General features: G+C 55.2%; 1 protein-coding gene across 7 annotated transcripts in view; it reads right to left on the bottom strand.

Annotated features, from left to right (window-relative positions):
• LOC118006797 (peroxisome proliferator-activated receptor gamma coactivator 1-beta-like) overlaps positions 1-24710 on the bottom strand; it is a 111679-nt gene that overhangs the window by 7707 nt on the left and 79262 nt on the right. For 3 of the 7 annotated variants that reach the window (XM_034999572.1, XM_034999570.1, XM_034999568.1), the window contains 9 exons: positions 18080-18301; positions 14747-14863; positions 12553-13690; positions 11575-11611; positions 10896-10960; positions 8969-9758; positions 5463-5538; positions 3282-3406; positions 709-863 (listed from right to left, as the gene is read on the bottom strand). In XM_034999572.1, the coding sequence (XP_034855463.1) occupies positions 709-863; positions 3282-3406; positions 5463-5538; positions 8969-9758; positions 10896-10960; positions 11575-11611; positions 12553-13690; positions 14747-14863; positions 18080-18301 (2725 nt within the window). Of the gene's footprint in view, positions 1-708; positions 864-3281; positions 3407-5462; positions 5539-7497; positions 8185-8968; positions 9759-10895; positions 10961-11574; positions 11612-12552; positions 13691-14746; positions 14864-18079; positions 18302-24710 lie in introns of those variants that run through there. The other 4 variants (XM_034999573.1, XM_034999569.1, XR_004678191.1 and 1 more) reach the window with 3 other exon arrangements.

Genomic DNA, 24710 nt, shown 5'->3' with positions numbered 1-24710 from the left:
CTCGGGGCTGCCCTGTTTCCAGAATGCGGTGGCCCCAGCTAGCGTGCCCCACAGCTCCTTTCTAGCTCCGATATCCTACAAAGCTGTCTCCCTAAGAGCTTCTTGCCCACTGGTAAACCACTGCTGACGTCACCTAAGGTGGCCAACAAAGCTAGGATGCCCCGTGGACGGGCAGCCAGGCGAAACACGGCCTGGCCAGGAACCCTCCTGCGTGTCCTCACCCTCGGACCCGCGCTACGGAGACAGGTCAGAGTCTCCTCTAGAGATCCCTCTCTCCTAAACGGTACGTCTTTGTCCTTCTTCACTAACTCGTCCCCCAGTGGCGAGGGCGTGCTGACAGTATTATTTCGCTGCGGCCCATTGACAGACAAGGCTGCCTGCTGCCTGTTGGGGCCACGATGGAATGCCCCCGAAAAGCAGCAGGGCAGCCACTGGCCCCCGAGAGGTAAAAGAGACAGTTAATCATGGTTCTGCCAACTGGCTATGAACACAAGACTGGACCTTCCAAGAGGCCACAGGGGCCTCGAATCTCTCTCTTGGTACCAGTCTTGAGACAGGACAAGACGGACCGGAGACCAAAAGAGAAACAAGATGGCAGCCTCCAGGCTGCGAAGTTTGACCAGCAGGCACGTTAGAGCTTTAGGGCGAGAGCTGGGTCAGAGCGGGCTTTAGGTCTCACTGGAGTGTGGCGGGGCCTTGTGCACTCACCATAGTCAGTGTGTCTGGGCCAGCAGAGGTGCTGGAGTCCTCCATAGCTCAGCTGGAAGGAGGGTTCGTTGCGTTTCCGCAGGGCAGCGCCATTCCTCAGAGACAGGGCAGCATGCTCCGAACACCGGTAGGTGATGAAGCCGTACTTCTCGCCTCTGTGGGGGGAGGTCAGGGGGAGCACGTTACTGAGCCAGCTTGGTCGACACTCTCAGACCACCCATGATGAGATAATGAGCGGAGAGCCACACTGATTCAGTAACCATGTCGCATGGCCCCCCAAATACAGATGATGGCCATCGCTAGGCCGGCCTCTACTGTGTAATAATAGTAAGAGCAGGTGATTTCACAGAACGTCTGCCACGCGCCTCAACTTGCTCCCCATCAGGGATGAGGAAACCGGCTCTGCGGAGCTCAGAATTTGCCCCAAAGGCAAGTGGTAGGGCAGGGTATTCAAACTCAGGCCTCCCAGCAAGAAAGCTTATTTGCCACACCTCTACCCCCAGTCTAGCCCTCCTGCCTCCTTCGAAGCCAGCCTCGGCCACCACTTCCTTGGCTGCTAATGTGGCCTCCCCCTTCCCTAATATAGCTGGTGTTCTGTACACATCTCGTCCTTTGTGGTAGACAACACTGTGTCTGCCTGCTCAGCATCCACTCCCCTTCCTCTGACAACGGTGCCGTGTGTTCGCAGCGACCCGTCCAAGGATGCGCCTGCTGCCCAAAGCAGAAACCCAAAGAATCTGTCCCAGCTCTTGGCTGGAACTGTGAGGGAGACCCCTCCTTTCCCCGGTAGGAGGTAGGTAAGCTTAGAGCTGGAGGCAGCCACTTTGCCGTCGGAGGGCAGCCTGCACGAGAAGGATGTGAGGCGAGGGGCTCCTAAAGCCAGTTCTTCCCTCAGCTCTTCAGCTCTACAAATAGCAAGAAAAAGAATCCTGGCTGCTAGTCCCTCTGCTATGTAGAATCCTCAGGGCAGAGACACGGTGGAGTCCCCCTACCGCTCAGGACGGGCTTACCAACACCAGGCACCTAATTAACACTCAGCTGAATCACATTTCCTGACTCCTCTCTGAGCCAGGCCAAAGTCGGCCCCCTCCACCTCTCGAAACGTCCAGGACTGCTCGCTTTGTTTTTGCATGCTCTTTCCATTTGATGTCCTGAATACTGCACAGAACTTAAAAAACAGTTTGCTTGTGTAATGACTTTTTTGTTTTAATTGTGGTAAAAAACACAAAACATAAAATGTACCATCTTTAGAACAAGTTCAGTAGTGTGTTCAGTATGTTCACGCTGCTGGGAACGGATCTCCACTCTCTCTGCTGCTTGCTGTTTCCTGGCATTGGACTACTCCAGATAACTCATGTAATGGAATCATACAATCTTTGTCCTTCTAAGACTGCTGATTTCATAGAGCATAATGAGGTTATGATTATCAAGGTCCATCCATGCTTGAGACATGTGACAGGATTTCCTTCCTTTCTAAGGCTGAGTAATATTCCACTGTATGCAGAGACTGCATTTTGTTTATCTGTTCATGAGTCAACGGACACTTGGGTTGTTTCCACTTCTTGGTTATTGTGAATAAAGCTCCTATACACATGGGCGTGCAAGTATCTCTTCGAGATCTTGCTTTCGATTCTTTTAAGTATATACCCAGCAGCGGATTGCTGGATCACACGGTAATTCTCTATTTCATTTTTTGAAGCGCGTCCATACCGGTTTCCATGGTGGCTGCCCCAGTTTGCATTCCCACCAACGTGCACGAGGGTTCTGATTTCTCCACACCCTTGTCAACACTTGGGATGTTCTGTAGCCACCTTAATGGGTATGAAGTGTGTAATGATTCCTATATAGAAACTATTTTCTCAATGAAGCTTTTAAAAATGATCGTTAAATTAGAATTTAAAAACCTCAATAACCTAGTTGGCAAATACAATGGGAGATACTTTAGAATTATCTCGAAACTGACAGTTTTGACATCTAAGTTGTGCATTTACACACAACCCATTCTTCTTGCAGATCCCCTGACAGATGAACACTGCTTCCCCAGGTGAGGGAAGAAAAACCAAGACACCCAGCAGAATAAAAGGTCTGAAGCTGGCTGGTCCAGTGGAATGGAGGGATGTGAGTAGCGGGGGTCTTGCAGGTCAGCGGCGTTCCAGTACAAGTGTGCAGTTAAGCCCCCGGGGGTTGTCTGCTGCCCTGTACCAGCCCCAAGGTAGAGAACCTGAAGCGGACATGTGGGCTGCAGATTCAGCTCTGCTACTAACTAGCTGCTCACTTAACTGGTCTGAGCTCTCCCGAAAGGGAGAGCGCTAGAATGAGCGCAGAGGCCACAGGCATGCCCGAAGGCTGAAGAGAACGCACAGGAATTGCCTGGCACTTAGCAAACCACCAGCTTACTGCTAGGCCGCACAACTGTTACTGGACCTTCTCTGGGGCCTGGCTCTCCAGGTCCAGGCTGCGGGTTTCATCAGATTTGTTCTGCACATCTCGGGCATCTTCTGTGTGGCCAGGCGCGGACTGGGACCTCTGCCCCTCCCCGCTCCCCTCTTCTGCAATAGCTTGACCTGACTCACCTCCTGCTTCTCGTCAGCACCTGGCACTCCACAATCTCACCAAACACTTCGAAGCGCCGCTTCAGCTCTCGGGAGCTCATGTCACTGGAGAGATTTCGAACATACACCACACGGCCTTCGCCCTGCTCAAGAAGGGAAACACAGAAAGACCCAGTCACTGCCTGGCTTCCTGGGACCCCCTTGATGGTGGGCTCCTGTGGAGTCCTCGTCCTCAGCCCATGACACCTGGCTGAGTGGGTGACACCAGCTGGGGCTGGAGTCAGAGAGGACAATGACGATCCCTATCCCAGAAGACCTGCCTTGTTGCCGGAGGGGCCGCCGAGAGTCGGATGGGGAATGGTTCCCAAAGGAAGCAACTGCTCGCTTGAAGGAAAGGAGCCGAGAAGGGACAGAGACGAGAGAAGGGTTCATCATTAATGTAACTGCCTACTTCCACAGCTGTGTTCTGAGCCTGGGACTTTTTCTGGTCGTGGGGGAGGTTGTGGTAGAAAGGCAAGTTGCCAAGATGGTAATGGGCAAGGATGGGGAGCCAGGTCATTGTGGGGGTCACGGTGGGCTGGGAGGAGGGCAAAGGGATGCAGGCCATGGGGCTCGGAGCCACCATCATCCCCAGCTGTGCCAGGCCAGCATGGAGACACTGTGACTTAAGAGGTCACATCAGGTGAGCTGGGTCCCTCGAACAGCCCAGCAGAGGGAGGGGTGGGGAGAAACCCAGGCTGGAATGTGCCCTCCTCTCCTCTCCAATCTGTGACTGGATCCAGTTCAAGGCCCTGCTGCTGGAAGAGCTATTTTGACCCGCTGGGTCAACTCCAGCTGCGTTCCTGGAAACCTGTGCTCCAGTGGGTCAAACGACAGGTTCTGGTTTGGACAGGCTTTCTCTGGGAACAGGTTCAGGCCAGTGATTCTGGAGCCGTTCCATTCTCATCTCACAGAGGACAGGGAGGGAAGGTCGGCCCAGGGGCCACGGTAGGCCTCCACTGCCAATCGCAGGGGAACGGGGTTCTGCTCAGTGAAGGAACGCCCTCCCCCAGGCTCCTGGCGGCTCCTTCAACTGGTAAGGTTCTTTGCTGCTTTGGCCCCACGGTCCTCCTGAAACTGCCTGGTGGCCCCTTTCATCCATCAGCATCTAGCTCCTTGCCGATGTCCTTCCCAGACCGCCCTATGAACACATCCTCCCCGACAGTCAACACACGACTGTTGATTTCGGAGACTTTAGCCTGCCATGATTACTGCCACCGTGCCCCTCCCCACCTCTGATTACAGTGATTATTCCTTGTTTATGAGTCTGCTGCCCTTCTCCCCCTTCTGCCCCAGCCACAGGAATTGGGGGGAACCTTGTCCGTCTCGCTCATGCCAAACACGTCACAACCGCTGAATGGCCACACATGCATTCCAGAAAGACGCTCCAGGCACAGCCCGTGCTGGTCAGGACCTGCTTGCTGACAGCTGTGCACCTCTGGGTGTGCACACCTCATGGACCCACCCCGCCGTCCCTGCCCCGGAGCACCCGTCACGGGGGAAAGCAATCAAGCTCAAGTCTGTCTGTCTGCGCCCCGTCTTACTTTCCCTTCCCTTCCTTCCAGTGACGTGGAGGGGCTGGTTCCAGCTCTCCTCTGCAGCTTCCTGGCACAGCCTGGGCCCAGAGACTAACTCTGGGGGAGGATGAGGGAGGTCAGTGGGAAGCAGGGAGCAGGCTCTCCTGATCCCTTAGCCCTGATCAAGCTGGGGGACCCTTAGGAAGGACAAGGCCCAACTCCCTTATGTATGGATGAGTAAACTGAGGCTCAGGGAAGCTGGGAGACCTGCCCAAGGTCACACAGAAGGTGGCAGCAGGGCTGCTCTGTGGCCTGGTTGGCCCAGCTCTGCTCCCCGCTGCCCCCCCACCACACACACACACACACACACACAGCCTGCCCTCTTGGCCCTGTCGAGCCTCCAATGCTCAGTCCTAAAATCACCACCGGCTCCGTGCCTCACAGCCAGTCCCTAGGCCACACTTTGCACGATGCCACCTCTGGTGCCCTTTGGGGACCCTGGTGCTTTCTGAAGTCAGAGAAATGGAATTATCTTCTGCAGGCCACAGCCAGCCTCAAAGGGCTTCAGGTCTAGGAAGTCCTGGCACGTCCTGATGCCCCTGCTCTTCCCCACTCACTCCGGGCTCCGGGGCCCCAGATCACTTACAATGGCCTTTTCCCGCCGCTTCCTGGCATGCCGGACGCTTGGCGTTCCGTCTGAACACGGCCCTCTGCTCTCACATCTGTCAGTGAACAAGCAAAGCAGAGGCACTCACTCTCAGGAGGGACCACGGCAGGGTGGGCGGGTGCAGCTGCCCCAGGAAGCAAGGGACGCTTCTTTCGAACTCGCTCACAAGGGTGCCTGCAGAAGCCCAGCTTCGCCCCCAGCAGCGACAGCCCGGGACTGCGTGCGGGTCTGCACCATCGGACACATGGCTCTGGCCACAGCTTCTGGGACTGGATTGCTGGGAATCACCGTGTCGCTAATCAGCGCCTTTTTATGCCATGAGGGCTCTTTCGCTTCATTACTGCATTTGATCTGATGGGGGAAAAGCAACCTATGAGGTCTTACATTTCCCCATTTTCCAAAGGAAAACCCCAAGGCTCAGGTTCAGTATGGGATCTGCCTAAAGCTAGAACGTGGGGTAGCCAGAGCTAGAAGGAGAGCTGCTCATCCTAGACCCACTGCTCTCTAGCGCTTGGTGCCCAGCCAAGAGGCGAGCCCGGCGGTCACAGCCCCCACGGCCAGTCCGGCTATGAGGCTCTTCAGCCCGGGCGCGCAGTCCCAGGACCCTCCTGGGCATCACATGCCCGCATCCTCTCGCCTGGCCTCCTCCAGGGAGCCAGATGCTAGAGTGGAAGGAGCGTGGCATGCACGGCTGGCGGGGAGTCCTGGCTCTGCCCGTTCCATCTGTGTCCTCGGGAAATTCAGCGCATAGGATAAGCACATCGGCTCTCTGGTCAGACGGCCTGCGTTTGAATCCTGGCCCTACCACCTCCCTGCTGGGTGACCTTGGGCTAGTTATTTACATCCCCCTAGTTCCAGTTCTTGGAACTTGGCCATTTGTGAGGCGCAAATTAGAAAATGCTGAGCTCAAGACCTGCTCAATAATTGCTTGCTTGCTTTTCTGTTGCACCTCTTAAGAGCCTCAGCAACCTCATCTATAAAATGGGGATAAGAAGCAGATGTGCCCTCCAAGTGCATCTGTGAAGCTAAATAGGGTCACAGAAGGGGATATGACTTGCAAACTTTAAAGTGCTATAAATGCGTTCTGGGTAGTTCAGTCATCTAAGCGTCCGACTCTTGACTTTGGCTCAGGTCATGATCTCAGAGTCACAAGATTGAACCCCGAGTAAGGCTCTGCACTGGGCATGGAGCCTGCTTGGGAATCTCTCTCACCCTCTGCCCTGCCCTCTCTCTCTCCAATAAAAAAATAAAAATAAAAATTGAAAAATAAATAAATAAATAAAGTGCTATAAATAACAGTATCATCATCCCTTTGCAACAGATTGGCAGTTTCCCACCTGAAGAGCTGAGAGTGACCAGAAGGTACTGTGGGGTTTGTTATTTTTAAACCAGCTCAAAACACTTGTGGACCGGGGCGCCTGGGTGGCTCAGTCATTAAGCGTCTGCCTTCGGCTCAGGTCATGATCCCAGGGTCCTGGGATCGAGCCCCGCATCGGGCTCCCTGCTCGGCGGGAAGCCTGCTTCTCCCTCTCCCACTCCCCCTGCCTGTGTTCCCTCTCTTGCTGTGTCTCTGTCAAATAAATAAATAAAATCTTTAAAAAAAAAAAACAAAAAAACAAAACACTTGTGGACCAATGTTTGGTATTGGAAGCATGGGTGAAAAAATGTGGGTTTGGAGAAGACGGATGACCAGTTTACCAGATTTACCAGGCGCCAAGTTCTGTCAGCTGAGCAAGAATTGAATTAACCACTTAATTTTCTCTAGGGAGCAGAAAAAGCCAGCCCTGAACTTGGCCCAAAAGCAAGAAGAGGAATAGGAGAATCCATGGGAGTTTCTAGAGGAGGAAAAGGAGAATCCATGGAGTTTCTAGAGGAGGAAAAGGAGAATCCATGGAGTTTCTAGAGGAGGAAAAGGAGAATCCATGGGAGTTTCTAGAGAGGCTCCCAACTCTCTGCAGGCAAGTGCATGAATGCAGGCCTTCCCCCAACAGTCCTGAACTGGTCAGGAGGGAATGGAGGCCAGGAAGCTCCAGTTCCAGCCTTGGGGGTTGTATTTCTAAAAGAAAAGAGCCTTAGTAGCTTCTGAGCTACGAAATGTTGCAGAGGAAACTGCCTAATGCGCATACCAGGAGACTGGAGCCGGAAAGAGGGCTCAGAGAGGTCCGACCAATCATCCTGGCTTATTACGTAGAAGGGCTTTTAGAGAAATCGAGAAGGAACTCATTTTGAGTAACAGGTAATGCAGGGCTTCTTAACCTTAGTGTCTCGAGTCTACAAACCCCCTAAAATTGAATGCCCAGTTAGAGGTCCATGTACATTTTAAGGGGAAGAGGAGTGTTTGCTTTAATCAGATTTTCAAACAGATAAGAGCTACTGGTATAGATATATAAAGCGGAGTTTTTCTAAGAAAAGATATTTTTCTATTACCTGAATTCTGGGTCTCAGAGTCTGGCACTCTGGAGACATCATCATCACTGGGAACTAGTTAGAAATGCAGATTCTCCACCACCACCCCCAGACGCACAGACTCAGACGCTGGGCGGGTGGGGTCCAGTCATCACAGGGTAACGAGCGCCACGTGGCCGGGGCCCGGCTCCAGACCCGAGAGCACCATCTAGTGGTCATTCACGTGCATCTCAGGCAGAGGGTTTGGGACCTGCACTGACCCTCCTCAGGCCTCCCTCAGGTGAAGAATCAGGTCCTGCTGTGATCGGGGAGAGAAGCAACCTGTCTCCACCAACATATGCCAAACCTCCATTCTTTCTGCCCAGCTCCCCGTGGACTTCTGGACCGGCACCTTCTTTCAGACCAGTTCAGTGAGCCAAGATGGTAGGAGCACACAGGCTCATGATACACCATCCATCCCTGTGGGAAGGTCAGCAGCAACCAGGGGGACGGCTGGCTGCTAGAAGTCCTGCACAGCTCAGCAGCACCAAGAAATGGGAATAAACCTTATCCCTGCTTTAAGTCCAGGTATTTTTTTTTTATGATTTTTTTTATTCTTATGTTAATCCCCATACATTACATCATTAGTTTTAGATGAAGTGTTCCATGATTCATTGTTTGTCAGGTATTATTTTTTTTTTAGAACGCAGATGAGAATTCTGCTAATCTTCCTTTCACGTGTCGATGTCACATAGATACTAAACTGGGTCCGGTTTACAAATATAAAAGCAGAAAACACAGATGAGTAAGGGACACGTTCACTTAGACATAAAGGCCACGAATGGCCAGGCAGTGGGCTTTCTTGCTCTCCCAGGGCCAAGAGATTTGGGTGCCTCCTGACCATCACATAGCAGGCTTTGCTTGCTTCCAGAACTTGCCCACAACTGCCCCAGGGAGAACCTCCAGGGCCTCGGACCAGACGTGGGCCACATGGGGAGACGGAGCCCCGGCTTCAGGGCTCCTCCCTCCCTTGGCACCCTGGGAACCGCGGTCCTCAGCTGCCCACTGTCCCCCTTGAGGCCACCCATCCGTACCCGTACCTGAAGGTCCTCCGGGCGGCTGGTGACCAGGAGCGGCAGGTGGAGCCGGAGCTGGAGCGGCTGCGGGAGCAGGGCTGCCGACTGGCCTTGCTTGGGGGGCTCTGGTAGGGGCAGTGGTCAGAGCGAGGGGGGCTGAGCCCCGAGTCGTCCTCTTCATCGTCCTCGTCCTCGTCCTCCTCCAGGAGGAAGCTGCTCTCACCACTGCTACTGTTGCTGTCCTCAAAGACTGTGTCATACTCCGCACTCTTACAGGAGGCCAGGTCTTCGTCCTCCAGGGCGGCCTCCAGGAGCCCGAAGTGCTTGGTGAGGCTGGCGCGGATCTCGTGGTCTCTCAGGAGCGCGCTGTCCTTGGTGGGGGCACCACCGTCACAGCTTCTGTCTTCCTCCCTGTCGGAGGCCTGCCCCGCAGCCCGTGGGGCCCCAACAAGGGGCCAGTCCTCAAGGTGGACCCCAGACGGCTCCCAGGACCTCAGCACCTTCCTCTGCAGGGCACCTTCTGGCTTGAGCACCTGGCAGTAATCATGGTCTCCGAAGGAGCAGGAGAAGGGGCGCTTCTGACCAGTCTGGGAGGCTGGCTGGGCTGTACCATGCCGCAGGTGGGACAGGAGCTCGCTCCGTTCTGGGTGCTTCTTTGGCAGCTTGTGGGCAGCCACGGGGGCGGCCCCGAGCTGGAGGCCCTCCAAGCTGGGGAGGCTGGGAGCTCTGTCCTCGCCTGGGCTGTGTTTGATGTCTGGCTTGAAGGGGTCCTCCTCTGTGGGCTTGTAGGGAGGTGTGGTGGGTGGGGTGAGTCCTAGCCAAGCAAGAGGAGAACCCTGTGAGGCGGAGACAGATCACTTCTCCAATGGACAGAGACTCTAGTCTGGGATGGCAAATAAGCAGCCCAGGTACCACCATTCTCCCAGCCCAACGAATGGCAGGCGTCACTAACCAATCGCTGCACGGCTGGCTGAGCCTGAATGTGGCCCGGGACTCCGCACACAGTCCACGGCCAATCTCGAGCGGGCATGTGATGAAATCCCCCTGCCATCCCTCTGTAGCCTGAGCACAGAAGCCCAAACCTTCAGGTCATTTGAGATATCCCCTCCTGTTCTACATCCAGTCACTCAACAAGCTCTCTCAACTGGCTCCGAGGTCCCCTGAGTGGGAAGGAGGCAGGCGCCACAGGTCAAACCTCCCACCTGGACCAGGCCGCCACAGTGCCATCAGTGCTTCCCGCATCTGACCTTGGCCTCCCTCCTCCCCAGTGCACCCAAGGGCACTTGCTGAACACCCGCGACCTCTCCCTTTCAGGGGCTCCTGAAGCCTCCAGGATGGAGATCAAACCCTCAGCCCGGCATTCCTCTCGGCCTTCTGTGATGGCTCCTTCCTGCCCGCCCCCCTTTTGTTACGCAGCGACTCCAGGTGACCAGCCTCCCCAGGGGCACCTGTGATTTCACCCCACGTGCCTCTGCTCCCATCAGTCCTGCCCACCAGGGACCTCCTGCCCGCCTCCTTCATCTCCCCAGCTTCTGCTCCTCCGGCAAGCCCGGCTCGTAAGCCTCCTGCTCTGGAGGCCTTGCAAATCTTCCCGGGCCACACTCCGGTCCCCGCCCGCCCCCTCCTGCGTGCTCCCAGAGCTCTGGCACACACGTGTGCCTGGAACAGGACTCGTCATGGCGTGAGTCTGTCTCCTACAGAAGATGGCGGGCTCCTTCGGGGGGAGACGTGTGTCCCTTTCCTAACCCCGCCCTCAGCTCATGTGCGGATCGTTTGCAGCCGATCGGCTGACTCTCCCCCTTACGACACCCTCACTGGGCACCTTCGGGGCCCTGCAGCCTGCGCAGCAGTGGCAGGGAGGGCTCGAGGGGGCCGCTCCGTGTGGGGACTCGTGGCCAGGAGTCGTGTCGGCTCCCCCAAGGGCACCCTACCAGCCGAGCCCCGGGCTCACCTGCGGTGCCACAGAGCTCCACCGTCAAGGTCTGCTCAAAGCTCTTCCTGCCGAAAGGAGGGTCACTGGTGGGGGTGGGGAGGACAGAAAGGAAAGAGGCCCATCAGCAGCAGGCTCCACTTCCCCACCATGCAAGGAGGGCAATGGGACACTGTGACAGACCCTGGTTCTGCTGCCCACAGACGTGGGTCCCGGGGAGAATTTTCTGGGAAACCCCCATCCTGGCTTAGAGGAATTCAAAGCAGCCTACAGCTCTGGCAGGAGACACAGGAGACATTTTCTGGAGGATGGAGAGACGGCAAGCATCATCACCCTCCAACACCCTCCTTATTTTACAGAAGGAGCACCTGAGGCCCAGAGTGGGGAGGAGACTTGCCAAAGCCACACAGTATTATCAGCTTTCCCCTGCGGAGAAAAGAATTCCACCCCCCTCCCCCGTCCTGGAGAGGACAGCTTATGAAATGGCCTGAAACCTTAATTCCCCACTTTTCCTGGGCCTGCAGAGACCTCCCTTCTGAGGGACCCCAGCTACCGAGGGCCCCACATGGCAATGAGGGTGGGGGCATGGGACGGGGCAGGCACAGAGGCTGACCACCCACTCAAGCCCCCACCCCCGATACACATACCCAACAGGACAAAGACTCATGGAATAATAAACCAGTGATTTCCAAAAATCTACCTTTGTGACAAGGCCAGCATGAGGCACCTGGGAGAGTCTGAAAAGAAGATGAAAAAGAAAAAAATAAGATTCCCCAACACGGCATCACTAGCAGACGTTTCCCTCTGGAGGAAACCCCGAACTCCCACTGGTGCCAAGCAGGGCTCCCTGCAGGCATGTGACCCAAAAGCCTCCGTCATTTTTAGGGAAGGGCAGGGACAACTCAAAGCCACCTTCCTTCCCAGGGTCTCAGCAACATGAGCAGCGGGAGGGCTACGGGAGGTTTCGGAAAGAGCAGGTGACCCCTTCTGGCCAAACAGTGTAGTACAGTGCGGGGCGGGGGGAGCCCCAGGGATGGCCAGGGGCTGAGGGGCCCAGGCACAGGTGGACAGATGGACGGACTCGCTAGCTGGAAGGGTCGCTCGATACCGCTGTGCCTCAGTTTCTGTGTCTGACGATGGAGATTATGCCCACACCTACCACACAGGCCCCGTGAGGAGTCAGTGGGGTTAAGCTGTGTCAAGTTTCAGACCAGCGCCTGGCACAGCAAGCATACGATAGATACCTGTTATAATCACCACCACTACTGTTACCATTTAAAATTCAACGTCATTAGGGAGCTCGATTTACAGACTCACTCCTTTCGTCACATCATCACCCAGGACGTCTTCTTTAGAGCACTTAGCACAATTTGTAATTATCTTCCTTTTTTATTTACTTTGTGATTGCCTGTCTGCCCCACTGACACATAAGCCCCACGAAGGCAGGCATCTCGCTCCGTGTTCATTAAGTGGTGCCTGGCCCATGCGTGATGAGAAACTCAGAGATGGGTGGGTGATTCCTGAAGATCCGCCCAACTAGCCCATTGCACAGAAAGGGAAGTCGAGAGCTGGAGAGGGGAAGGGACTTGCCCAGCACAGGGCTCCTGGCTCCCAGCGCAGTGGGGTACGCCACGCCCCATCCCTGCCCCCTCTCTTGCAGACCACTGACTCCGACTACCTCTGGAAGGGAGCCGTGGGCAGCTGGGGTCCTCATCCGTGTCCCCACACCCACTCTCACAGGGGCTCTCCAGAGCCGGGATCTGGGGTCCCCGTGGGAGCTGCTGGTCTTGGCCACTGTCCTCATCCGTGGGGCTGCCCAGTGCCCCTGCCATGTCGTAGGCCTCGGGAGCCAGGCGCAGCGAGGGCAGAGCTCCTTGGGGCTCCGCAGGGACCAGAGACTCATCGGATAATGCCAGCCAGGGACCCAGCTCCGGGTTCAGTCTCCTGGAACGCCGCACGGGGCACACCGCGTTCTCCAGCTTCCTCCCCAGGTTGGTCCACGGCAGGCCTCGGCCCGGTCTTTTCCGGCCCCACTCCTCCTCCTCCTCCTCCTCTTCCTCCTCCTCTTCCTCTTCCTCCTCCTCCTCTTCCTCCTCCCGCTGCAGCCTGGCTGACCGGCCGGCATGTCCTTTCACCTCAAGCCGCAGTGGGCGCAGGCTGGGCCTGGGCCCGGTGCTCCTGGGCGAAGCTGTGATCCTCACCTCCTCCACGGGGGACGGGTGGCCAGGGGAGGCCTGGCTGTCTTTGGGGGGCCTGGGCCTGGGCCGGGGCGTGAGGGAGGCGTAGACAGGTGTGGCCAGGCGGTAAGGTTTGCTGACATCACAGAGGACATCTTGAGCCAGAAGTTCCCTCAGGATGGAGAACTCAGCCCAGGAGCCTTTGGAAGGGTGCTGGGACCGGGGCCGGGGTTTGACCTGCTTGGAGGGGCTGCCGCAGGGCTGGGGGGCTGGCTCTGGGGCCTGTGGGGGCAGCTTCCTCTGGGGAAGGCAGTAGGTGTGCATGTAGCGAATGAGCTTCACCATCTCCTGCATGTCCTCCCGGGACCCCTGGGCGCCGGGGCCTGCCCTGCCCGGGGCTGGGGGGGCCTGGGGCGAGGCTGGAGCCGGCTGGGGGCTCGGGCAGTCCTCACCAGCTTCCTCCTCCTCCTTGGCTGGGAGCTGGGGGCTCAGGGAGGGTGGTGGCTGCAAGCCCCTGCCTGGGGAGCGGGCTTCAGTCTGGGGGCAGGGGGGCCCCGAAGTGAGGTGCTTCTGCAGCTCTGTCCGACTCCGACTCTGAGACTGCGTCGGGGGGGCCTTCTTGTCTTGGGTGCCGTCCACCTAGAGAGAGAAAGAGGGCCGAGTGAGGAGGGAGGCCCGCACTGCCCCCCCCCACTCTGCCCCACGCCTGTGGCCACCGGCGGGGGCCCACGTGGCATCTAGCAGCGCTCAGGTCATGAGGAGCAAAGGAACGACCAGCCTCCTAACAGGCCTCCCAGCCACGGATTTCACCCCTTCCCGGTTCACTGCCGCAGCCCTGCTGTGACCACCCCGCTCCGCTGCACTATACCCTTCGGTAATGGCACCAGGAAGCACATTAGTGGTCGCCTGGGTGTGGGGAGAGGGATTAAGCGTACATGGGGGTGCTGGGGAGCTTTCTGGGATGACGGCAATGTTCTAAAACTAAATTGCGGTCGTGGCTGCACAACCCTGTCCCTTTACTACAAATCATCGAATTGTTCTTTCGAAATAAGTGCCTTTTATGATATATAAGTGAAACCTCCATAAAACTGTTAAAACAAAAAAAAAAACCCTGTTTCTGCCCCGAGGGCATGGGATTGTGTGCAACAGTCTCCTGCAGGAGTGTCCAGGGACCCAAGGCAAAGGACCGAGTGCAGGCTTTGAGTCACGGGAATGCCAGGAATCACCGGTGAAACCTCTTTGAAAATCTTGGAAGATGGAGTCCAAGGAGGAAAAGGGATTTGCTTCGCTCCTTGGTGTTCACAACAGAGCCTGGGACTCTCCCATGGCTTCCCCCCTGAGAAATCCAAACTCTTTACTGTGGTTTCCAGCGAGGATCTGAGGTTTCTGTGTGTCACCCATTAGAATAAGCTCGCTAAGAGCAGGCCACATCTTCTTGTCCCTGCTCTAACCCAATGTCTAACACGGTGCCTCAAACACTGAGATGTAGGAGAAAGTCCAATGCTCTTTCCAGAACCCCAAACTGGCCTGGGCCTCAAGAAGTACCCAGCGCACCAGCTACAAGGGCTATGTGAGGCACAAGGAGGGTAAATGGGAAGGTGACTGAACTCAATACCCCCTAATAAGAGCTGAAGGTTGCACCCCTCAGAGGTCACCTGGGGGCCTGGGTGGATTTGGGGACACGTGCACAAATACCTTGACACAGGGCCGCTGATTCCTAGACCTGAGGCCTGCCTGGCGCCAGGTGGTCCCTTCCTTCTGGGTATCGGAGCTTGAGGTCGGGTAGGACGTGGCGAGGAGGAGTTTCTGCAGCTGTGGGAGAAGCAGAGAGGAGAGGAGCTGGGGCTGTGCTCTGCTGGGGGACATGGAGAAACGTGGCTTGGGGAGAAGTCTGAGCCCAGAGCTAGCAGCTTCTTGGGATGGTGCACGCCCTGACCCCGGGTCATCACAGGACTATGGTAAGAATACAGGGAGGGCATTTCATGGATATGTTCCCATTACATTAAGTATAGAAAGCAGATTGTCTAACAATCTAAGCATCCCCATAAAATGTAAATCGTTTTCAGAGTTACTAACGCCCTGTGCCTTTGAGAAATCCACACAGATCTTGGGGAATGTCTTCCCACTCTACTGTTAAGATATGACACGAACAGTTTATTGGGACACTCTGCATACACTTATAGTACACACACACAATCTGGAAAGTCGGGCACCACAATGATTCTTTGGTATGGGATTCCAGCTGATTTCCCTTTTGTTCTTTTTGCTTATTCATACTGTTCCGTTAAAAGTTAATTTCTTAAATTAAAAAAGTAATACTTGTAAATGGTGTAAAAATATATACCACAAATACTAAGGGGTGGACAATGAGAAGCAAGTCTCCCTCCTGCCTGAGGTGTCCCCTTCTTCCTTCCCAGAGGCAATGACTATTAACCACCTTCTTGTGACCCAATCCTGAGGTTTTCGGATCGATCACACAAGAATGTATGTATGTGCCACCTCCAACACACCTGACTGTTTTTACACAGGTGGAAGAATACCAAAGTTTGTCTAGCTTTTCTAAGTTTTCTATAAAAATTGCTGAGACGCTGTTACACTTCTGCACCCAGAGGGTAGGTGCATGGTGCATCCCAGCAAGAGAGCTGGGAGCCGAGCATCCCTGGAAATTCCACCAGGGATCCTGTCCCAGCAAGACTGAGAACAAGTCGGGAAGCATGATGGGTTTTTGCTATAGCACCAATCTTCCCTCAAGGGATATGCCCCCCCAGGTCACTCCAGCAAGGAGTGCCAAAGGCTCAGGCACCAGAGAAAAGGCCACTCCTCACTCCCTTAGAAGCTGAGGATTCCCACCACCCCACCTAGACCCCAGACCAACACACGCAGCTCTGTGATTCTCTGACATGGACAGCAAAAGATCCTTGAGCCGGTGGGAAGGACCTGGTTCTGGCCCAGCTCAGCCCCACTCACTATGAGACCTTGAGCGAGTCCTTTCCCTCTCCAGGCCTTGGTTTCTCCATTGGCATAATGGCAGCAAGAACACTAAAGGACTAGTTATGAACCTTTCTGGACTCAGGAGTTTCTCAAGGGATAAGACAGAAGCTGCTGACCTCAGAGAGACGCACGGATATACAGAGGTCCATGGGTCCTGGTCAGTCCACCGGTGGACTCTCTGGGACCCATGAAAACTGGGCATCTGGATCACTTCTCAGGGCCATTCTGAACTCTGTGGGTATGCTGGGAGTCTAGAGGGTGAGTCTGTTTCCCGTGCACCTAGCACAGTGCCTGAAGTGCTCAACAGACGGAGGAGGAAAGGCAGTCTGAGGCACGGGAGACAAACACCCTGTGGCCAGCAGGGGTCGCTCTCTGCCTCTCTGGGGTTTGATCGCTCTCCAGAGTCCCCACACTGAGAATTCCTCTTGGTAGTACTACCGCCAGGACTATTACTTAGATAGTATTTATTGAGCAACTACTGTGCCAGGCACCGTTCTAAGTGCTCTCCATGCATTATCTGCTGGACTCCTCTTAACAGCCTTTGAGATAACCGCTATTATCAGCTTCACCTTATGGACCAGGAAGCCGAATCAGAGATATTAGGGATCTAAAGGACCCACAAGCACTAACTGCTGGGGCTGGGATTCAAACCCAGTCGGATTCCTGTCAGCAGAAGCCACAATGTGGGACTGAACACATTCTCGTGCCCAGCACACAGTAGGTGCTTACTAAATGTTTCATGCCGCTCTGGGGAACTTGCAGGCAGTGGGAAAGAAGGAAAAGCCTCCTGGACCAGAAGTCAGAATACTGACTTGCTCTGTGACCACAGGAGAATCCCTCCCTGCTCTGGGCCTCAGTTTTCCCAGAGCTGCACTTGATAGTCACCAAGGGCCTTTCCGCTCAGAACTTTCCCTGACCTAAGACCCTTCCCAGCTCAATAGGCTCCGATTTTCCAGCTGGGTCTTGTCAGCCCCCAGGAGCTGCAGCACCAAGGCGGGGACCCCAAGATAGGTGAGTGAAGCTGGACTTCACACGCTCCATGACATCTCAGCTCCCAGCTTCCAACACCCTCAGCCTGAATTAGGGGCAACTGCTTTCAGTAACTTTTGAGGTCTGGACTCCTTTGAGAACCTGATAAAAGCTGAAGGCTTCTCCCCAGAAAACTGCAAAACTGTGCAGAAAACTGCTCATTCCCCCATTCCACATATACTCACAGACGGCATTGAGCTTCTGCTGGTGGGAGCATCAACCAGCCCAAACCCTGTGGAGGGCAATCTGGAACCAGCTGTCTAAACTGAAACATCGGGTATCTGTAGGCCCAAGAATTCCACTGCTAGAAACTCACCCACTTAGATGAGGCAAAGGCCTGTGCCGGGACACTGACCCCCACAGTGTAGCAATCAGAGTTGGAACAACATAAATCTCCACCAACCAGGAGACGAGTTAAACAAGTTACGGTATATCCTTACAAAAGAACACTACGCAGCTGACAAAAAGGATGGAGCAGAGTGACCTGTGCTCAGCTGAGTTTTCAAGACAGTTCACTGAGAAAAGGTGCAGAGCGGTGTATAATGTGGACTCCCTTTTGTAGTTTAAAAAAAAAAAGGTGGAAGAGGAAAGTCACAAAACAGATCGGTAACCATGGTTACCTCCAAGCAATGAGAACACAACTGTGGGATGGATAAGGAGGTTTTGCTTTTAACTATCCACACTTCCTGCTTGAATTTTGACTGCGTGTGCATGCATAACCTTCAGGGAAAGGTTTACATGTGATTTCGAGGGTTTACCACACAAGGAAGGTCAACCGGTGAAATCCCAAAGGACCTACAGAGTGCAGGTGGAGCCTGCGGGGTTAGTCCAGCTGTACAGGCAGGAACAGTGAGGCCCGGAGGCCTTCCAGGCTGCCCTTCCAGGCTGCTCAGTGGTGCACAGAGAGCCCTGCAGCGGCTGGTGCAGCTTCCCCTGCACCCACAAGCCTACACCCAGACAGCCCAGCCCAGCCCACCACCATCACGTCAGCTGGAACTAGGTTCTCACCAGGGAGAGTTCGTCCACCTCAGGCGTCGGGGCCTGGGGCCTTTCCAGCGAGGGGCTGGGGCTGGGGGGTGCAGATGAGGTGGCAGGTGAAGCCGAAGTGCAGGATGGTGCGTCTCCACCGTCCAGGGCCGGGAAGGCAGCCAGACCCACGTCGTCTTCAGGGATTTCGTCCAGGGTCTTGGTGAGCGCTGCCAGGAGGGCCTCATTCTCACTGTCGATGATCTGAAGTGAGGAGCGCGGTGGAGCAGAGAGGGACACGGTTAGTCAGTACCCTGGGCTTGGCCGTCTGCACGTCTTCTTGGTAGAAATCTGCTCTGCACATGCAGCTGCACCACCATCAGCCCCTTGCCAAATCCTCTCCCGTCCTTCCCCCGCTCTCAGATCTCTCAGTATCGCTGGGATAGCAGATGCCCAAGAAACATGTTAGCGACTCAGGAATCACAGAAGTTTGCGAGCAGGCAGCACGTGATACTGGAAAGAGCCTCGCCCCGGAAGCTCCAATCCTGGCTCTGCTGCTCCCCAGTGTGAGCACAGGGCTGTCCACCTGGAAGACACCTGCTATCCCCTTGACCAAGGACAGCGGCCTCCCACACCACAGCCTCCTGTTCTGACTCCTGGGACACAGCCCTTGGCCCCTGAAGCTGGTCCCTGCCTCTGGCAACAGCACCCCATTGCGGCCTCCCAGCCCCGCTGACGCTGGGGCCCAGGCAGGCAGCGTACAGGATGGAAGCTCTGGGGTTGGCTGTGACAATGATAACCACAGCAATAATAAACCGCTCCCATGTCCCAGGGGGTTCCTCGGCCTTGCTCACCACTCAGGAGTGGTGGCTTAGGAGCTTGGGCTCTGGAGCTGGGGTTGCATCTCAGATCCCATACTTATCAATCATGGGTCCTCGGGCAAATTACTTAGTTTCTTCATCTGTCCCACACAACAACAGTACCTACTTCTTACGGTTATTGTTCAGGACCTGACTTCATCTGAGTTAACGTATATGAAGATGCCTCTCAAACAAATGGTGCCTGGTGCATAATCAGTACTTAGGACCACTGCTCCCATCGCTACTGGGATGGCGGTGGCAGTGGTGTGGGCAGCCTCCCCGCCCCCTCCCCTCCCCGGACACGCATGTACTGAATGGCTACTCTGCGCCCGGCACGGTCCGGGCACCAGTCCTACCGCACGCCAGGACAGGTGCAGCCCCTGCCCCCATGGAGCTTCCTCCCCAGTGGAGAACAGACTTAGAACAAGGGAACAAACAAGATCATTTCAGGGAATGGAAGTCTAGGAAGAAAGTAATCGGAAGCTGCTACGGAGAGAACGGGTGAAGAGTTACAGGCTAGTGAGGGGGGTCCCAGAAGGCTGCTCTGAGCAGCTCGCTGGCACTTCAACTGAGGCCTAGAAGACAAGAAGGCGCCAGGCGAAGGGGTGGGGGGCAACAGAAGACTCCAGGCAGAGGGGAAAACCTGGAGCAAAAAGCCGGGGACAAAGACTGGGGCCAAGGAGAGGAGCAGAAAGGCTTCGTGAATTCTGCCTCAGGGAAGCCTCACAACGAGGACTATGATGGGAGTTCTACTCTAATCTCTATTTTGCAGTTGGGGAAACTGAGGCATGTGGAGGTTGAACAAGGTGTCCAGGGTCACAGAGTAAATCCAGGACAGGGGAGGACTTCTACTGAGGCCACTGGGGCACAGATGAGCTGAGACTCGAGCTCCTCCGATGCCTCAGACCTACAATGACAAGGGTCAGCACGCACACGGCCTGCCCACCCACAGACAGCAGCCCGCGGGCCCCCATGCCCAGAGGCCCTGGAGCGTGGTGCTCACACGGCTCCCAGGTGAGGCACCGAGCACCTGGTTCAGGAAGCCCTGCCCGATGGGCCTGTTCTGGCAGGAGGCGCCTGCGGTCACGTGAGGCCTCCGCCCGCACTCTTTCCCACCCCAGGTCAGGCTATTTATCCCTTCTTCAAGAAGTGCATCTGAGAATCGCGTCTCCTGACGGCCTTCGGCTGCACTCAGCCCCTTCCAGGCCTTCACAACCGGACAGCGGCTGAGTAACTCGAAGGGGGACATGGGGCGGAGAGGACAAACGCGTTTGTCATTTTTGGAACAGAGCTAAAATAAAAGAAAGATCGAAAGAAGATTTTGGTTGGGCCTGACCCAGGCCCTGGGGAGTGTGTGTATATGGGGGGGCAACAACACAAGGGCAGATCCGGGCCTGCAGACCCTGGCTCGAGAATGTGATGGGCTCATTTGACTGCCCCCCACCACCACCCTCAGGCCAGAGTCCCCTGTATTCCCAGAGTGATCTGTCTCTCCTGACAGGACCTGAAGTAAGACCTTGGAACCAGGGACCCAACGACCACTCTGGGGGCTGACCACATGAGACTGTGCCACCACGGGGTGACTGTGAGCCAATCGCTTCTCTCTTCTAAGCCTTGCTGGTTTTTCTGTAGAATGGGAAAACATGATCCCCCTCTCCCCGCACTGTCTGCTCAGGAAGGCCAGGTCTGGAAGTAGTGACGAAAGTGCTCCTCCAGAGGGTGCTCCCAAGCCTAGCTCAGCGCCTGGGGCAGGTGGTACCCAGGCAGATTTGTCGAACAGAACAACGAATGCACCAAACAGTGAATTCTGGCCACCGGGAGATACTGAGATGAGCATCTCGAAAGAGAGATTCTAGAGGGAAGTTATTCAGAAATGATGTCACCAGCACCAGATGGAACGAGAGCTCCCCCTTTCCCACAGGGACACAGCCAATGGCCCAGAGATACTATGAATTATCACACACATCAGAGCTGGATCCCTCAGGGATCATGTAATGACCAGGGGTGTTAAACGTGGGCCCCACACGCCACTGCCCCTCCCCCATATCATTCACCAATTGTGCTCTTGTTCTTTCCACACCAGTATCTTTCTGTTTTGTTTTGGTTTTTTTTTTTTAAGAGAAGCGGGGGGAGGGACAGAGGGAGAGAGAGAATCAAGCAGGTTCCACGCCCAGCGCAGAGCCCGACGTGGGGCTCAATCTCACCACCCTGAGATCATGACCTGCGCTGAAATCAAGAGTCGGACGCTTAACTGACTGTGTCACCCAGGTGCCCCTACACCAACATCTGTAACAGAGCCCTCCAGGCAATAACTGATATTCCTCATTTCCTTATGAGGAAACCTATTTGCCATTCTTTTTTTGGCGGGGGGGGAATGAAGGTCCAGGAAACAGACTTGTCAACGTCACAGAGCAAGTCAGGGTGGGGGTAGGATTTACTGTGTGCCAGGCACCATGGGAAAATGAATGTAAAACAGCCAAGCCCTCAGGAAGCACCCAACAGGCTGGGCCAAAACGAAATGAGTAACAAAAGACCTGCCCCTCTCCTCAGCCCTCCCTGGGCTGCTCCAGCTCGGGAGCAGCCAGCGGGGTTGGAGGCCCTGACCCTGCCGGGAAGCAAGGCCGATCTGCCCACAGCGTCCACAGCGTCTGTCAGCACCCAGGGTAATACATCACAGGGGCTGCACCACCCTCTCCTCTTCGCGGGCCCACTGGCCAGGCTCTGCCTGCTCCACTTGGAAGCGGAGTGCAAATTAATGGAGAGTTAATCAGGGAAGGAAGGGATATTAATAGCCTCAGCCCCACCCCAGCCTTCCTGAGCCGGAGGAAAAGGAGTCTTGAAGAAATCTTAGGGAAAATGCTTCACTTTGAAGGCCTAGGAGGGGTCTGAATTCCGGAATGACATAGAACAGGATTTCTGCTACAAGGGACAGAAATCCCGCCTGTCCAGGAGACTCAACTGGGCTCCAGAAAACCCAGGAAATCAGTTTTTCCTCCTTTTTTTCCAGCAGTGGGTCCACAGATTTCATCAGAGTCTAAAAGGACCTGGTGACCCTCCCCTCAACGGATCAAGAACCACTGATTGAATCCACCACATTCCCCACATGGGGAAACTGAGGCCCAACTCAGGGAGCTCCTTGCCCAAGACCACACAGCAAACTGACAGAACAACCCAAAGCCTGCTTCCTCCAAAATTACTTAGCGACGGTTGTGGTCCTGGCCGGAGGACTCTGGAAATGCAGAGACACGGAGGGCACAGTCCCTGCCCCCGAGGAGGTGTTAACCCTGTCACCGTGGCTTGCCCTCCACGCTCCCAGTCTGTTTCCATAGCAGTGGCACCATCTGACTGGGGGAACCCAACTCTGACCCAGGCAGCATGGCCCCAGGATTCCCAGTGGCCAACTGAGAAAACCGAGCTTGTGGCCGAGAGAGAACCCACGACACGAGCTTGAGGTTTGTGGAATGGGCCACATCTGGTCCCTGGCAGGAAAGAATCACCATCAGTTCCTTCATTCAATGCATGTGATCGAGTCCTTATGACATGTGAGGGCCCGAGACTAATCCAGTGCTGTTTGTCCTCAAGAACTCACCGTCTAAAGGGCACAGAGACACAGGCAAGCCTGTGCGTGGGCACACGCAGATGGGAGCCCAGGAGAGGAACTCACCAACTGCCTAAGGAGGCAACAGGAGAGCTGGGCCTTGAAGGATTTATTCATCTGATATATGTTTGTTAAGGCCCGAGCGAGTGCCAGGCTCTGTGCAGAGCCCGGGGATAGAACAGTGCATAATGCCATCGTGGCCCCCAAGGTCATGGGGTTTATGATGTGTGTGTGGCAGGGAGACAGGCACTGATCACATAATCACACACACAGGGGCTCATCGTGGGTAATGGGTGGAACTGGCCTGGGCTTGGGAGGGCAGGTGGGCAGGGGTCAGCCAGGGTGCTATCTGTCTGCGAGGGTTCTGCTTTCCTCGCGGGGCTGGGAGCCCTAGGGCCACACAGGCTCACTTGTGCCCAAGACCATTTCGAGCACAGAGTGGGATCTCGGCAGGGGCTTGCTGGTGGGTCTGGCCAGTCTGAGGAAGTGGGGGCCTCTTCAGTTCAGGTGGGGCTGGTCTCCATGCAGTATCTAAACCTCTCTCGCTCATCAGCTCTCCATGACCTGAAAGCATTTTCTGGAAGTTAGCCCCCTCTGAGGGAGAAAGCAGCATAGCGTAGGTCTTATCCCTATCGTTCAAATAAAGAATGCAGGTCCCTGGACGAAGCCAGAACTGGAGCCCAGCCATGCTGCTCTGCACAGGGTTGGCAGAGAGGTTGTTCAGCACTGAGGGGTATGGCTTCCTCAGTTAGACCCTTCCTAGCTGTGTGACCTGGCACCAGGTTACTCAACCTCTCTGAGTTTCACTTTCCTCACCTGTAAAATGGTTATTAACAGTCCTTTCTTTATAGGTTAGAACAGACTTGGGAAAAATCCAGACTCCTCACCATGGCCCACAAGACCCTGCATGATCTGGCCCCTGACTACCTCTCTGACTCCCCCCCTGCTACCCGCAGCTCTTCTGTTCCCCAACACAGCAAGCTTTCCTGCTCCCTGGCTCTGCCCTTACTGCTTCCTCTGCCTGGAAAGTTCTGTCCCCGCTCTTTGAGCTCACATGGCTGCTCCCCCTCTCATCCTCCAACTGAAGCATGGCCTCCTCGGAGAGGCCCTTCCTGACCATCCAGTCTTTGGATCCCCTTCTCACACCCGGCTCGTTTCTTTTGTGCACGTGTCACAATGACCACGGTTTCTGTGTTAAATGAGCTTGGGTCAGTTTTCTCTCTAGATTGTAGACAGCACAGTGCCTGATGGGAAGAGGAAGCTTCCATTTCTAGAAGGAGCGCTACAATCCCTGGGGACTGAGACGATGCCCATCACACGCCAGCATGACACTTGACATGCGCGCGGCCCATGACTGGTACAATGGTTATCTTGCCAGACAGACGTGGGGAGCGAGGCCTTCTCCCGCCAGTCTTTATGGGGGAGCAGATTTCAAGGAAAGAATAATACATCTGATTGTACCCATCACTCAGCTTCAACACGGCGGATCTTGTTTCACCTACTACCCTCCCCGACACACCCACACCCACACCCACACCCACAAATGCATGCAGAGCTTGCTGTATTTTGAAGTAAATCCCAAACTTCATAATATTCCATACTCGGGGGCTTCTTAAAGGAAAGGTCGCCTGTCGCGGGCCCCCTGAGACTGGACGCAGAGAATGCAAGGTGAGAGGCACTGATATGCACTGCAGTTCTCAGAACTGTCTCTTTTTAAACAATCTCTAGGCCCCCAGCTGAAAAATGAAGACAGCTGTACCCACTCTAAGAGTTGTTAAGAGAATTAAATGAGTTAATAGACACAACAGGGACAGTCCTGCCACAGAGCAGTTGTTCAATACATGTGAGTCATCTCCGTTATGGCGTCGCCGTGGTTACAAAGCCCTGGCTCAGGAGGGAGGCCGACTGGGTTTGCAACCAGCTCAGCTACTGACTAGGTGAATCGCCCTCGGCACATGATTTAACTTCCCGAAGCCTCAGTCTCCACATCTATAAAATGGGTTCATAATCACACCTGCCTTGCAGGGTAGGGATGAGAATTCAGTGAGATAATACAGGGAAGGGAGGTCTCGGGGTTTTAAACCACCCGGGGCCCACTGAGGGGCTCCCTTCTGACTGGGGTGGCTTGGCAAGAGCAGCTCTTCCCGGCCCTCACTGTGCAGAGGTGGTAACAGGCCCTGCGGGGGGGTGAGAACTGCCCAAGATTAAGGGCAGA

Source organism: Mirounga leonina, unplaced genomic scaffold, assembly GCF_011800145.1.
Source record: "Mirounga leonina isolate KUSES-001 unplaced genomic scaffold, KU_Mleo_1.0 Mir_99, whole genome shotgun sequence".
Taxonomy (NCBI): Eukaryota; Metazoa; Chordata; class Mammalia; order Carnivora; family Phocidae; genus Mirounga; species Mirounga leonina.
The sequence above is the reverse complement of the archived record's forward strand: the minus strand, read 5'-3'. Positions and strand labels throughout refer to the sequence as shown.